The 12781-nt window shown below is 45.7% G+C and overlaps 2 protein-coding genes across 2 annotated transcripts in view; both read left to right on the top strand.

The window, feature by feature from the left end:
- The first annotated feature begins 850 nt into the window (after positions 1-850).
- On the top strand, positions 851-10849 carry cnga1b (cyclic nucleotide gated channel subunit alpha 1b). The gene is made up of 15 exons (XM_041965601.1): positions 851-1261; positions 2185-2315; positions 2890-2955; positions 3136-3198; positions 3414-3524; positions 3663-3767; positions 4123-4229; positions 4398-4572; positions 5326-5462; positions 5549-5721; positions 6609-6734; positions 8097-8249; positions 8336-8567; positions 9141-9316; positions 9409-10849. Exons 2-15 carry the CDS (start codon positions 2209-2211, stop codon positions 9658-9660), a joined length of 1983 nt encoding a protein of 660 aa, XP_041821535.1. The 5' UTR covers positions 851-1261; positions 2185-2208; the 3' UTR covers positions 9661-10849.
- Positions 10850-11418: 569 nt separating this feature from the next.
- nfxl1 (nuclear transcription factor, X-box binding-like 1) overlaps positions 11419-12781 on the top strand; it is a 17639-nt gene continuing 16276 nt past the window's right edge. Inside the window, exons 1-2 of the mRNA XM_041965578.1 lie at positions 11419-11471; positions 12683-12781. The exon at positions 12683-12781 is cut by the window's right edge and continues 96 nt beyond it. Coding sequence (XP_041821512.1) covers positions 12715-12781 — 67 coding nt within the window. The 5' untranslated portion in view covers positions 11419-11471; positions 12683-12714. The remainder of the gene's footprint in view (positions 11472-12682) is intronic.

Below are 12781 nucleotides of genomic sequence, written 5' to 3'. Positions count from 1 at the left end.
ACAAATGCTAACTGCTAAGACTGTCATCACATCCACACACACACACACACACACACACACACACACAGGTGTAAATCCGAATAAGCCAATCATAGCTGCCTGTGAACCACTGCTGTGTGTGTGTGTGTGTGTGTGTGTGTGTGTGTGTGTGTGTGTGTGTGTGTGTGTGTGTGTGTGTGTGTGTTATTAGGCTTACACTGCTGACTCAGGAGGATCAGAGGAACTCTTTCTAATCTGCCCCTCCCCCACTTTTCTCTGTCTCCTCCTTCCTTCCTTCCTTATTTCCTTTCTTCCTGGTGAAATCTTTCCTCGCTCTCTCACATTTGCCTCCTTACTTCCTCTCCTTTCCTGTCACCTTTTCCTGTTCCTCCCACTTCCCTCAGTCCTTCCTGCCCTCTTGCTAACATCAGTTCTTCTTTCTCTCATTTATTCCCTTGTTTCCTTTCTACTTTCCTCTATTTCCTCCCTTTTCATGCACCCTCTGGGCCTCCTTCATTTCTATTTCCTGCTACCTTTCCTCAGGTTCTCTCCACCTTCATCTCATCTATATAAGTACAGTCTTCATCACTCAGTAAAATATTCCAGCTGTGGGACCTTTTTTATCCTTGACTGGTTCTGATTTCAACAGTGGAAAGTAACTAAGTACATCTACTTGGTTGCTGTACTTTTTCTGCTAAATTTTACTTGAGTATTAGCATTTTATGCTACTTGACGCTGTGCTATGCTACAATCCTCCATTATCAACCAAACCAGAAGAATGTAATAAAAGCACCACTTACACATGAACTCATCAATAATCAATAATCAGGATTAATCATGCAGGCGTTGCCACTTTGCAGTACTTTGAGTACTTTTGATACTGGAGTACATTTTGCTTCGACTGAAGTAAACTGAGCTCTGCAGGTGAAAGAGGTGGATTCTACCTGAGGGTGGATCCTGTGGCTGCAGGTGTATCAGGAGTATCTGAGACAGACAGTATCATCCCTCCTCTAATCTCTTTATCCTCATCAGGGTGACAGAGGAGTCTCCTCTGCCGGCTCCTCCAAACACTCCTCCGCCTCTCCATCCCTCCGTTTCTCCTCTTTCCTCTCCACACTCCCAAATTTAAAGGATTCACAGGTTCCAGGTGTGTGTGTGTGTGTGTGTGTGTGTGTGCATGGTGTGTGTAGGGGGGGGTACTCCTCTGTTTCTGCGGCGATGAGTTTGATGGGCGGTCGGTGGATCTAGGCCACGTAACCGAGGGTGACGGATTATCTGACAGGTGAGTGAGGGCAGAGGGGTCATTAACCACCAGATATGTTTAAAATAATCTCAGATTAGCTCATATCAGAGGAAAGACGTAAAATAAAAGATAAATAATGACGCAAACTGCTTCCTGATGCTGTACTGCAGTAAAAGTACTGATACCACACTGTGAGAATACTGCATTCAAAAGTAAAAGTACTCGTGTTCCCTGTCTTTCTCATCGTCTGTGATGTTTGTGGATTAATATTCCTGCTGTAGATGTTTCAGCTTGAGCTCATTTGAACTACTTTATATCCTGTTGGCTGGTTTAATCTGCAGCGATGCTTCATATTCTATAAGATCATCACGTTTGTCCTGTGAGAACCTCGTATCTCAGACAAACAGCCTGTTTTCAGCTTTGTGACGAAGCATTTTCAGCTGATCCAAGAGGCTTTTAAACAGTTTATTTAGCTTTTTGAGACGAACTACCTGACAAACATGGCCGCTTTCAGCAGTGATAGACCAGGTGTGTGGAACAGGTGGGTTTGACCTCCTCTGTCAGATCTCTTTGTACAACAGGTTTCAACATCAAGACAACTGAAGGTGCTAGAAAAAGAAAAGAAACACGAGGTAACATGAAAAACTGAATGCTGCTTCTCCAGGTTTAGTTTGGGGACAGTAAGCAGACCTGATCCAGACCATCTGAGAGGTCTTGATGCTTCAAACACGCTGTCCTTTAGGAGAGACAACAAGTATGGACAACACTACACTTTGACTTCAGACATGATCAGACATCACAAGCCTGATCCGAACACGCTAAACCTGCAGACCACCTCCCATGAAGCCTCCTGATCCTCAGCTGGAGTCTGGATTGGGCCCTTTGTCACATGGTCGTCTGCCTGTCCGTCATTTCCTGTCATCTCTCTGCTGTCGTGTCTAAAAACGTCTCTCTCTGGACAGGAAGTCAGAGGAAAGAATACTTCCATGGCCAAAGTTGCCCCATCAGTGCCGTCCCCCATCTCCAAGTTAACTCCGCCCGCCATCGTCCTACATGACATGGAGGAGGAGCCAGGTGACGTCGAGGGGGACGGGTGAGTAGTCATGGAAACGAAAGTCACAGGCGAAAAACTGTGGTGCAAAAAAATGATTAGCTCAAATTCAGCCTGAAGAATCCAGAGACCCCAGAGAAGGTCTATGGGTACTTGAAGTGGTTTAAGGGGTCCTCATGAGGGTTCAGGTGTCCTTGAGGTGGTTCTGTGGATTCTAGAGGTCCTTTAAAGGATCTAGAGGCCCAAATGAACGGTTGCCCTTGGAGATGTTCTAAGGGTCCTTTTAAAGGTCTCAGTGGTCCAAAGGATCCAAGGATCATTGAGAAAGTGTGATGCATCTATGAAGGGATACTTCACCAGTCCTCAACAAGTTTTAAGGGGTTTGTGAGGCAGTTCTGGCCTCTCACAGGATCTGAAGCTCCTTCTCAGGGCTCTGTGGTCCTTCAGGAGGGTCTGATAGTCACTGAGAAGGTTAGATGGGTCTCTGAGAAGTTGCCGGGGGTACTGAGATAGTTCCAGGGTCCTCGAGGAGACGCTTGAGGTGAACCGGTAGTTTAACATGTTGAGTGAAGCAGCCAACAGTTAACCTGCTTTCTGATTGTCGTCTGTGTTCCAGACCTGCTCAAAGAGTCGGACCAGGAGTTCTGTTCAACGTCAACAACAGCAACAACAACGACGACGAGTAAGACACACACACACACACACACACACACACACGCTCACGTTCACGTCATGTGACTTCCAGCTGTTCTGTAAAGGAGGACGACGGCGCATCCTGACAACCTGACACACCTGCAGCCATCCGTGCCACAACATGTCGCACTCTGGTCGTCTGTGTGATGCGTTTCCTGTTGTCTTCCAGGGACGAAAAGAAGAAAAAGAAGAAAGAGAAGAAAGAGAAGAAAGAGAGAAAACAGAAGAAGGAGTAAGTTCTTTAACCGTCGCCGCTGGTTAACCCTGTCATCACAGACAGCTAATGACAGTTCTGACCAAACACACCAGTCGTTTTAACACTGAGGCATTCTGGGAGGACAGGTGTGCAGGTGCAGGCTGTCACGTGCAGAGTCTGTTGTTACTTCAACCTGCTTTGATTTTAATTCAGTTTAAACCAGCTTTTACTGTATCTGTCCGTCCTCCCAGGAAGGAGAAGCAGGAGAAAAAGGAGAGGAAGGAGAAAAAACAGAAGGAGAAAGAGGAGAAGGAGAAGGAGAAGGAGAAGGAGAAGGAGAAGGAGAAGGCCAAAGAGGAGCCGTAAGTCTTCATTGGGATCCACTGAGGCAGATTTTTGTTTTCATGAATCAGGCGACTGAAGTTTAGTTTAAGAGTTCGTACAGAACCCGAGACGATTCGCAGAGCTCGAAATAACCAGAACTCCCGATCCGTTTCCAGTCCGAAGGAGATCACAGCGATCGATCCGGCAGGAAACACCTACTACTACTGGCTGGCTGTCATCACCATCCCTGTCATGTACAACTGGACCCTGATCATCGCCAGGTAACGAGCACAGGGTCTGTCCCCACGGTGTCTGTGATATCAGTCTGTCCCCACGATGTCTGTGAGCCTCCGGTCTCTCCCCACGATGTCTGTGATATCAGTCTGTCCCCACGATGTCTGTGATATCAGTCTGTCCCCACGATGTCTGTGAGCCTCCGGTCTGTCCCCACGATGTCTGTGAGCTTACGGTCTGTCCCCACGATGTCTGTGAGCCTCCGGTCTGTCCCCACAATGTCTGCGATTATCCGTCTGTCCCCACGATGTCTGTGATATCCGTCTGTCAGATTTGGTGTGAGGTCACTGTGGAAGTCTCTCACGCTCTGCTGTGTGACGTGTCTTCATGTGTCTGTCTCAGGGCCTGTTTCGAGGAGCTTCAGACAGACTATGTGGTCTACTGGTTCATTCTGGACTTAACTGCAGACCTCATCTACATCGCTGACATGATCTTCAGAACACGGACAGGTCCAGACACGTGCACACGTGCACACACACACACACACACACACACACAGATTGCTAAATGTACATACAAATGTGTGTGTGTGTGTGTGTGCGTGTGTGTGCGTGTGCGTGCATGCGTGCGTGCGTGTGCATGCGTGCGTGCGTGCGTGGGTGCGTGTGTGTGTGTAGGTTACCTGGAGCAGGGTCTACTGGTGAAGGACGAGCAGAAGCTGCGTGAGCGCTACAAGAAAAGCTTCCAGTTCAAACTGGACCTGGCCTCCATGATTCCCACTGACTTGCTGTACCTGGTCCTCGGCCTCACCTTCCCTGAGATCCGCCTCAACAAGCTCCTCAGGTTCAACAGGTACACAAAAACAAACCCACGTAGTCTGACTGATGCCGTACTGTGTAAACCACTTCATATACTGTTCAGTGGTGTAATCTGTAACACTGCGTCACACTTTAGAAAGTGATGTGTCGAAGGTAACTGTACTGTTGCGAAACAGAAAAATAGACGGTGCTGTCCTCTGAAATGCTCAGGAGTGTCAGGACAAGGTAGCATGAAGGTGAAAATGTTCATTTGATGTTAACTTTCAGTTGTTGCTGGGATATTTTGACATGATGAAAGTCTCCCTGTGCACACAGTGAAAACCTCTTGACTTTGGAGACCTCCAGTGGTAATATCAGGAATTACACCGAGGCGAAGTACAGAGTTGATCATGAATCGACTGAGAGGCTACTACTACTAACATGCTAATGCTAAGTGGTTAAAATATTCACCATGTTCACTGTGGAAGGTTGTCAGGTATGTCAGGTATGTCAGGTGAGGGAGTTTCATTAGCTTTGCAGCTAAATGGTCATAAACTGGTCATAAACATTAAAATGTTGATCGATGAAAGGTCAGAAAATCAAGTTATGACAGCAGGAATGTCTGAACGACATGTTACGACAATCCATCCAATAGTTGTTGAGGTATGTCAGTCTGAACACAGTGCTGGACAGACCACAGAGACACTCTGCTGACGTGTCTAAACTTATTTCTGAAGGTGCTGAATCACCTGAACTTCTGCTCATACTGAAACAACAACAATATTCAAGATCTTTGTGTTTGTTTCAGGATGCTGGAGTTCTTCCAGAGAACCGAGACCAGGACGAACTACCCCAACGCTCTCCGCATCTCCAACCTCGTCATGTACATCGTCATCATCATCCACTGGAACGCCTGCCTCTACTACTCTTTCTCGAAGGCCATCGGTGGGTTGCTGGTTTGGATCCCGGCTCTGGTCGTTTCATCGATGGCTGCTGTAAATCTAACAGCTTGTCTCGTCCCGTCCCTCCAGGTTTTGGCGCTGACAGGTTTGTGTATCCCGACCCGTCAGATCCAGAGTTCGGTCGCCTGGTGAGGAAGTACGCCTACAGTATGTACTGGTCCACGTTGACACTGACCACCATTGGAGAAACGCCGCCCCCTGTGGAGAACTCTGAGTACTTCTTCGTTGTCACTGATTTCCTGGTGGGTTCAGCTTAAAGAGAAGTTTCTCTTTATTTCAGAGTGATTCAGGATGACAAGGAAACGGAAAACATTCATGCACTTTGCAGACAAACAGCACGCCTGACCTCCAGGACTCGAACCAAAGTTATAGAGTTTCTAAATGGAAAACATGCTAAATTACTAAATGTGTCAACGTCCATGCAAAAACCTTGCCCATAGAAAATGCTGTCCAAGATCAGCCAAGTTATGATTTGGATGAAGAAATTCATGTCCATGATAATAAAAATCTGACCAGACCCTCACTGCACACAGCGTTCAAAACCAAAGCACACCTGGTTTGAACTCAACAGGTCCTGATGTTGACTCAGCGGCTCTGCGCCGGCAGCTTCACTCTGACATGAAACATTTCAAGTCCAGATGTTCATTAAACATTCATAGACAGAGGTCTCGATGTCATCATTGCATTAAACATTGTAGCACCAGGTCAGTTACCTGGAGCTTTAAATCATTCAAAATGGATCAAACAGAACAGGAAAATTTCACTTTTTTACATTTTTTAAAACAAATAAAAACATCTCACCTCAAAGACTCCACAGTTATCGACCGAACAGTTTTCCACCTGTCGGTGTTGATCAGTTCTAGTTTCAAGCTTTACGTCGTCAGAACAAGTAATAAAACATCAGTAAGATGTTCGAAAAGCTTTTTAAGATAAAAACACCTGCCTGGTGAGAAGATGCATCCTGGCAGACACAAAACAAGATGTTTCCTCTGACATTTACAGTTCTCACTTTTTCTTTGTACTTTGTGTTTCTTTACAGGACACAAACGTCATCCTCGTGACTTTCTGGAACATTTTCATGACGTACTTTTTATTTAATGCTGCTTAATTGTGTTCTCTTTTCTTCCAGGTGGGCGTGTTGATCTTCGCCACAATCGTCGGTAACGTCGGTTCGATGATCACCAACATGAACGCCGCCAGAGCCGACTTCCAGGCCCGCATCGACGCCATCAAACAGTACATGAGCTTCCGTAAGGTCAGTGCGGCGGGGGTGATGTTTCTGTCACGTGGTGCACAAAGGCTGCTTTGAAGAGAAGTCAGGAAAATGAAAAGTCCTGCAGGGATGAACGTCACGCAAAGAGTCGTGGAGTCATTTGTGGATTTTTATGACGACAAGCTTTTGACAGAAGCATACGGAGCCCCTAAAGTGTCATGAAGAAAAAAAAACTATATCGTGCGAAAAAATATGAATATTACACCGGTTTTAACGCGCACCTTCAATGAACGGCCTATTTTAAAACTTGTTTCATATACAGGGCGCACTATGCGGCGCATAGACAGAAACTACCGTCCTGTGGTGTCTGGGGTTGCGTTATGCATCCACTAGATGGGGTTGGCCACCCGCGGCTCCGGAGGGTTAGGGTTAGAAAAATAATGAATGAGCATTTATTTAAAATGTATTTTATTTTAGTTTGTTCGTTTTGAAACAAATCGCTCGCGCTCACAGATGACAGCTGATCCTGCGTAAAGATGCAGGTGACGTCGCACAGCGCTGATGTGCAGACGCTGTGCGCTGAGGTTCAGGAGCAGAAATCACATTAACCACGTTTGATTCATATTTTAATTGGCTTTTATTTAACATATATTCATATTTTTTCATTGTTCAGTGAAATAGTCATTTTATTATTCAGGTTGACAGCTGACTGCACGCGCCAGTAAAAGACTGACGGCACGCAGAGAGCGGAATACCACTGTTACCTCGGCCACGCCCCCTGACTACGATAGCCATAATTAACCAATATTGATCCATATAAAAGGCGCATCGGATTATAAGGCGCACTGTCGGTTTTTGAGAAAATTAAAGGCTTTTAGGTGCCTCATAGTGCGGAAAATACGGTGAATATTAAAATGAGATTCAGTCGTGAACGGAGCCCGCTGTCTATTGTTGGTGCTACCTGTCTGTAGAAATGAACGAGCGCACGTTTTAGTATCTCGTGCGCACGATATAGTTTTTTTTTTCTTCATGACACTTTAGGGGCTCCGTAGCATTCATCTGTTCCCCTGCAAACAAAAACATCTTTCTTTTTGTGATTGGTGTTTTTTTCATGGACAGCAGTTCAATTTGTACAAGTGGGCTTACCTGTGTACAAATATGTCTTCTTTTAATCGTTGTTTTTACAATTTTTGTCCTGCTATTGGTAATAAAAGTTGCATTGTAAGGAATAAAAATTGTTACCGTGTTTCAAAATGTGTAATTTCTGAGTTAAAGATAATAAAGTAAAACATAAGAATAAACACAGAAATGTTTCTATCAAATACTGTTAGTGGAATATCGATCATCAGCAACTGTCGAGTGCTGACCTTTAACCCCTCCTCCACCTTTCTGTCACCCCTCCAGGTGACTAAGGATCTGGAGAAGCGAGTGATCAAGTGGTTCGACTTCCTGTGGACCAATAAGAAAGCTGTGGATGAGAGGGAGGTGTTGAAGTACCTGCCAGACAAGCTGCGAGCTGAGATCGCCATCAACGTCCACCTGGAAACCCTGAAGAAGGTCAGCAACACCGGCCGGTACTCTTCATTAAAAAGCAGTTGAAGTGAATGAGAAAACCTGAGTTTCTCCTCTGCGCCGTCGTGCAGGTTCGCATCTTTGCGGACTGCGAGGCCGGTCTGCTGGTGGAGCTGGTGCTGAAGCTGCAGCCTCAGGTCTACAGTCCAGGAGACTACATCTGTAAGAAAGGCGACATTGGCCGAGAGATGTACATCATCAAGGAGGGAAAGCTCGCTGTCGTCGCTGACGACGGCATCAAGCAGTTTGTCGTGCTGAGTGATGGAAGCTACTTTGGCGAGATCAGCATCCTGGCTATCAAAGGTAAGCCGACATCGGTTCCTAACAGTCTGATTTAGACAGCCGTGTTGTCCGTGATGTGGTCATGAAGTCCAGCTTTGGGACATTTTGACTCTGTCCCAGATGTTTCCTCAGCACCATTAAACACAAAGAGCAACATCTAAAAGAGAGTGAACATTGGCAGCTGTTGCTAACACGTTAGCATCAAATGATCTTTCATGAAACACAAAACAGAGCTTATTTTTCAAGTATTTAATTTATGTTTAGTAGCTTGCAGTGTCAGCACGTTACTGCCCTCTGTAGGTCAGCGGTATACAGCGGTGTGTGCATCCTTGTGGACGAGATAAACAAAACATGGACCCACTCATTAAAAGACAATTCATAATGCTGCCAGAGGTCTGAACCTCCACAGGGAACCTTTAGTGAAGTTCACCCCCGTAGAGATTTGATCAGTCCTCCCTCAAGCAAAATGTTGCTTACTTGAGTTTTTCACATTTGACTTTAAAGATGATTAAAAATATGGTCTGAGATTAAATCTAACTTAGGCAGGATGTTGGTTTGTTTTGTTCCCTAAGAGTCTATCTTGGTCTTCAACAGGCAGCAAAGCAGGAAACAGGCGGACAGCCAATATCAGGAGCATCGGTTACTCCGACCTCTTCTGTCTTTCCAAAGACGACCTGATGGAGGCGCTAACAGAGTATCCCGATGCTAAGGCTCTGTTGGAGGAGAAGGGAAGGCAGATTCTGATGAAGGACGGACTGCTGGACCTGGAGGTACAGTCACATGATCTGATACATTAAACAAACACAAACAACCAAGAGTCTGATCTGCCGAACTAAAAGCAAGACCTGGTCTCGTCCTCTAGGTGGCAGCGCAGGGTCCCGACCCCAAAGAGATCGAGGAGAAGGTGGAGCGGATGACGAGCACTCTGGACGTCCTGCAGACACGTTACGCTCGGCTGCTGGCCGAACACGAAGCCACTCACAGCAAACTCAAGCATCGAGTCACCAGGCTGGAGAGGAAGCTGGTGCCACCGCCGCGAGCTGACCAGCCAGGTGAAGCTCCGCCCCCTCCAACACCTGAGACCCAGACAGTTAAACCAGAAGAGAAGAAGTAGGGTGCAAATGAAGAGGAGGAGGAGGGGGAGGACTGGGATGTTTGATTTTAGAGCTTGGGTTCTTCAGATGGGAGGAGAGAAGGAAATTTTCTTCAAACTTCAAGTTTTGGCAACAAGATACGTTTCAAATTATGTTTGTGAAATTCAGATTCATATTAGATCCAGAGGTGCAGGAAAAGAAAACAAGCCCCGCTTCAATTCAAGTCAGTATTTACCTGTCACTTCAAGTCACATCACATCACATCAGTTCACTTCAAGTCACATCACATCACCTCAGTTCACTTCAAGTCACATCACATCACTTCAGTTCACTTCATGTCACGTCATGGCTCAGCTTCAGCCAATCAAATTGGATTGATTCACACTGGATGTAGAGAGTTGAATGTGAATGTGAAGAACTAGATTTAAAAGTTGTATCATTCTCTGAGGTTTTATGACAGTAGTTATATTTTCTGCACTCATTCTGCTTTATGAGCGACACTTCCACCAAAAACATCTTGCTTTTCTTCAACATCAGTCAAAAACTTGCAAACTTAGAGGCTGAAAGTCGTGTTCACACTGGGAACGACCTGAAGGGAAAGTGAACTGACTCCAGATTACATAGACTGCATGTGAAGGAACTGCTGTGTCAGCAGAGCACAAGAGGAAGAGCGAGCTTCAGCACGACTCAGGGAGAGAGAGAGAAAATATACTTCGTGTGTGAAACTGTGAAACTGTGCTGCGTCATCTTAATTAAAAAGCTCCACATCTGTTCCTCTGAGCTTTTTAATGTCACAGCAGCAGTTCAGCATATTTCTGAGTTAAAAGAATAGAAACAGACTTAAAGTCAGTCCGAGTCAAAGTGTGGAACATGAATGAAGTCTGTGAACACCGTTAGGGGTCAAATGAAAATGTATTATCTCAGTGCAAGTTTTTCATGGTTATTTTTTCTGACTTTGATCCGGACAGACTGAATCAACTGTAGAACAAGCTTCCCCTCCTAGATCACCTGCTTGAGAAACAGTAGAGGTCAAAGGTCAGCAGGTGCGACTGACAGGAAACACGTACGCCCCCAGCTTGTTTTCCGTAAAGAGGTCCTTGACCTTCCCCTATCATTCATTTTCTACAGCCAATCACATCCCTGCTTTGTGTAAATAGTTGTTTAAGCTCCATAGCGAACTCACGACCCAAACTAATCCTGGAAGCACTGCGCTGAAATAAAGATATTTTATATATTAAACCAGAGCTGCCTCTTTATTGTCCCACAGCTGTACTGGAACAAAACATCTGGATATAAATGAAAACATAAATATAAATATATATGAAGCACATACACATGATTAGCACTGTTAATACTACAGTGCTGTTATTACCACCATCACTGCGAGTTAACTGCTACCTCCACTTATTATTATTTTAGTTAGATGTTTTATTGTCTTTAATTTTAATGACGACTTTAATATATTTTAATTTTATTTTTTAAGAAAAGAATTTATTCATCTCACAATGGAGATATTTAGTCTTACAGAGGCTCTTCAGAACACACGGGGGGGGGGGTGCAGACAGCAAATGGAGGTGCAAATAAGAACAATAAAGGTGCAAATATTTGATTGTGTTTGTATTCATTTTTGGGGTCCGGCCTACGAATGAGACGTTCAGGTGCTGGTGACACGTCGCACCTCCTGCGTGTCTCGGTGCGCGGTGGGATTTGTAGTTTTCCAGGACCTCCTCGGCCTCTGGACTCGGCCGGCTTCAGACGTTTCCGGGACTACAAGTACCGACACGCACTGCGCATGACAACCAGGCAGGAGAAGCCGCTGCAGACTGCTGAGGTGTGTGTCACAGAAAGCTTTAAACTACTTCTGTTTGTCTTTTAATGTAAAGCCGTTCGTTACGGCGGCTCAAGTGGATGTTTTTCATCCTCGTAACGTTTGTTCTCGGGATGTGAGGCTTGTTCCCGCCGGTTTTACTGCTCCTATCAGCCGCCGTAGTAGTTAGCTTAACCGTAGCTAGCCGGCTAACAGTCTGAAGTGAACCTCACCTTTAACGTTAACCTGCTCGGTCAGCAGCGGTGGTCCAGGACCGAGGGCGGCTGAAGCTCAGTTCCAGTCATACATTAGTGGTCGTTTACTGAAGCTTCATGTCACTGCGGCTCACTGGAGTCATCTGAGGTCATCATGCTGCTGCTACACTTAGCATGGCAGGGCTGCTACACTTAGCATGGCAGGCTGACAGACAGACGTCTATGAACACCCAGCAGGCTCTATCTGGTCAGGCTCATTCCATCATGTCCTGGCCTCCTCTCTGCCCACCAGACTCCAGTAAAATCTGCTCATTTAGTGCGCTGCAGTGATGAAGAGCGGTGGACAGTCCCTCTGTACCTGCGAAGAGGACTCACCTAGGTGGACAGTCCCTCTGTACCTGTGAGGAGGACTCACCTCCACATAAACATAGATGTGTTTTAATGAAGCTGGGGATGCTCTGAGTTAATCTGATGATTATTTTCTAGAAGAATTGTTTGGACTGTAGAATGAAAACTAAAGGAAAAGTGTTTCAGAGCTTTTTACCAGAGTTTAAACTGAGAGAGAAGACCAGGTCCGCCTCCACTGACCCACAGCGAGGAAGTAATGTCTGACCAACAGTCCAAAACACAAAGCTGCTCCTTTTACAATCATTTCAGACTTTTAAAAAACATTAAATTGTCACATTTGAGAGTTTGGAAACATTAAATTTGGGGAATTTTGGACTGAATCAAAAGCAGCCAGTCAATACGTTGTCATGCTCGTTTATTCTGTAGCCTTGTAGCCGACATTCACGACAGGTGTGAAAGATGTCGGCTGCACTGTCGTAGGAACAATGCAGGGAGGGAGACACCTGACTAAAATGATTGCTGATCGTGAGATTCACTCAGTGAAAAACTGAGCCACGTTTTCAGAGTTAAAGGAAATATTCTGGTCAGAAATCGTGAAAAATGGAGCCGTTGCTGATCGCTAATTATTTAATTATGAGGTAATGTTCTGTGTTTTCACCACCTGTCTCTCAGGCCCCACCTGTGGAGTTCTGGAGGTGGTTGCCATGGAGCCTGCCTGGCGACAGCAGGGCAGGGGGCGTGGCCGAGGTCAGGAGGGTCAGGGTGAAAGGT

Source organism: Chelmon rostratus, chromosome 23, assembly GCF_017976325.1.
Source record: "Chelmon rostratus isolate fCheRos1 chromosome 23, fCheRos1.pri, whole genome shotgun sequence".
NCBI classification, from domain to species: Eukaryota; Metazoa; Chordata; class Actinopteri; order Chaetodontiformes; family Chaetodontidae; genus Chelmon; species Chelmon rostratus.
The sequence above is the reverse complement of the archived record's forward strand: the minus strand, read 5'-3'. Positions and strand labels throughout refer to the sequence as shown.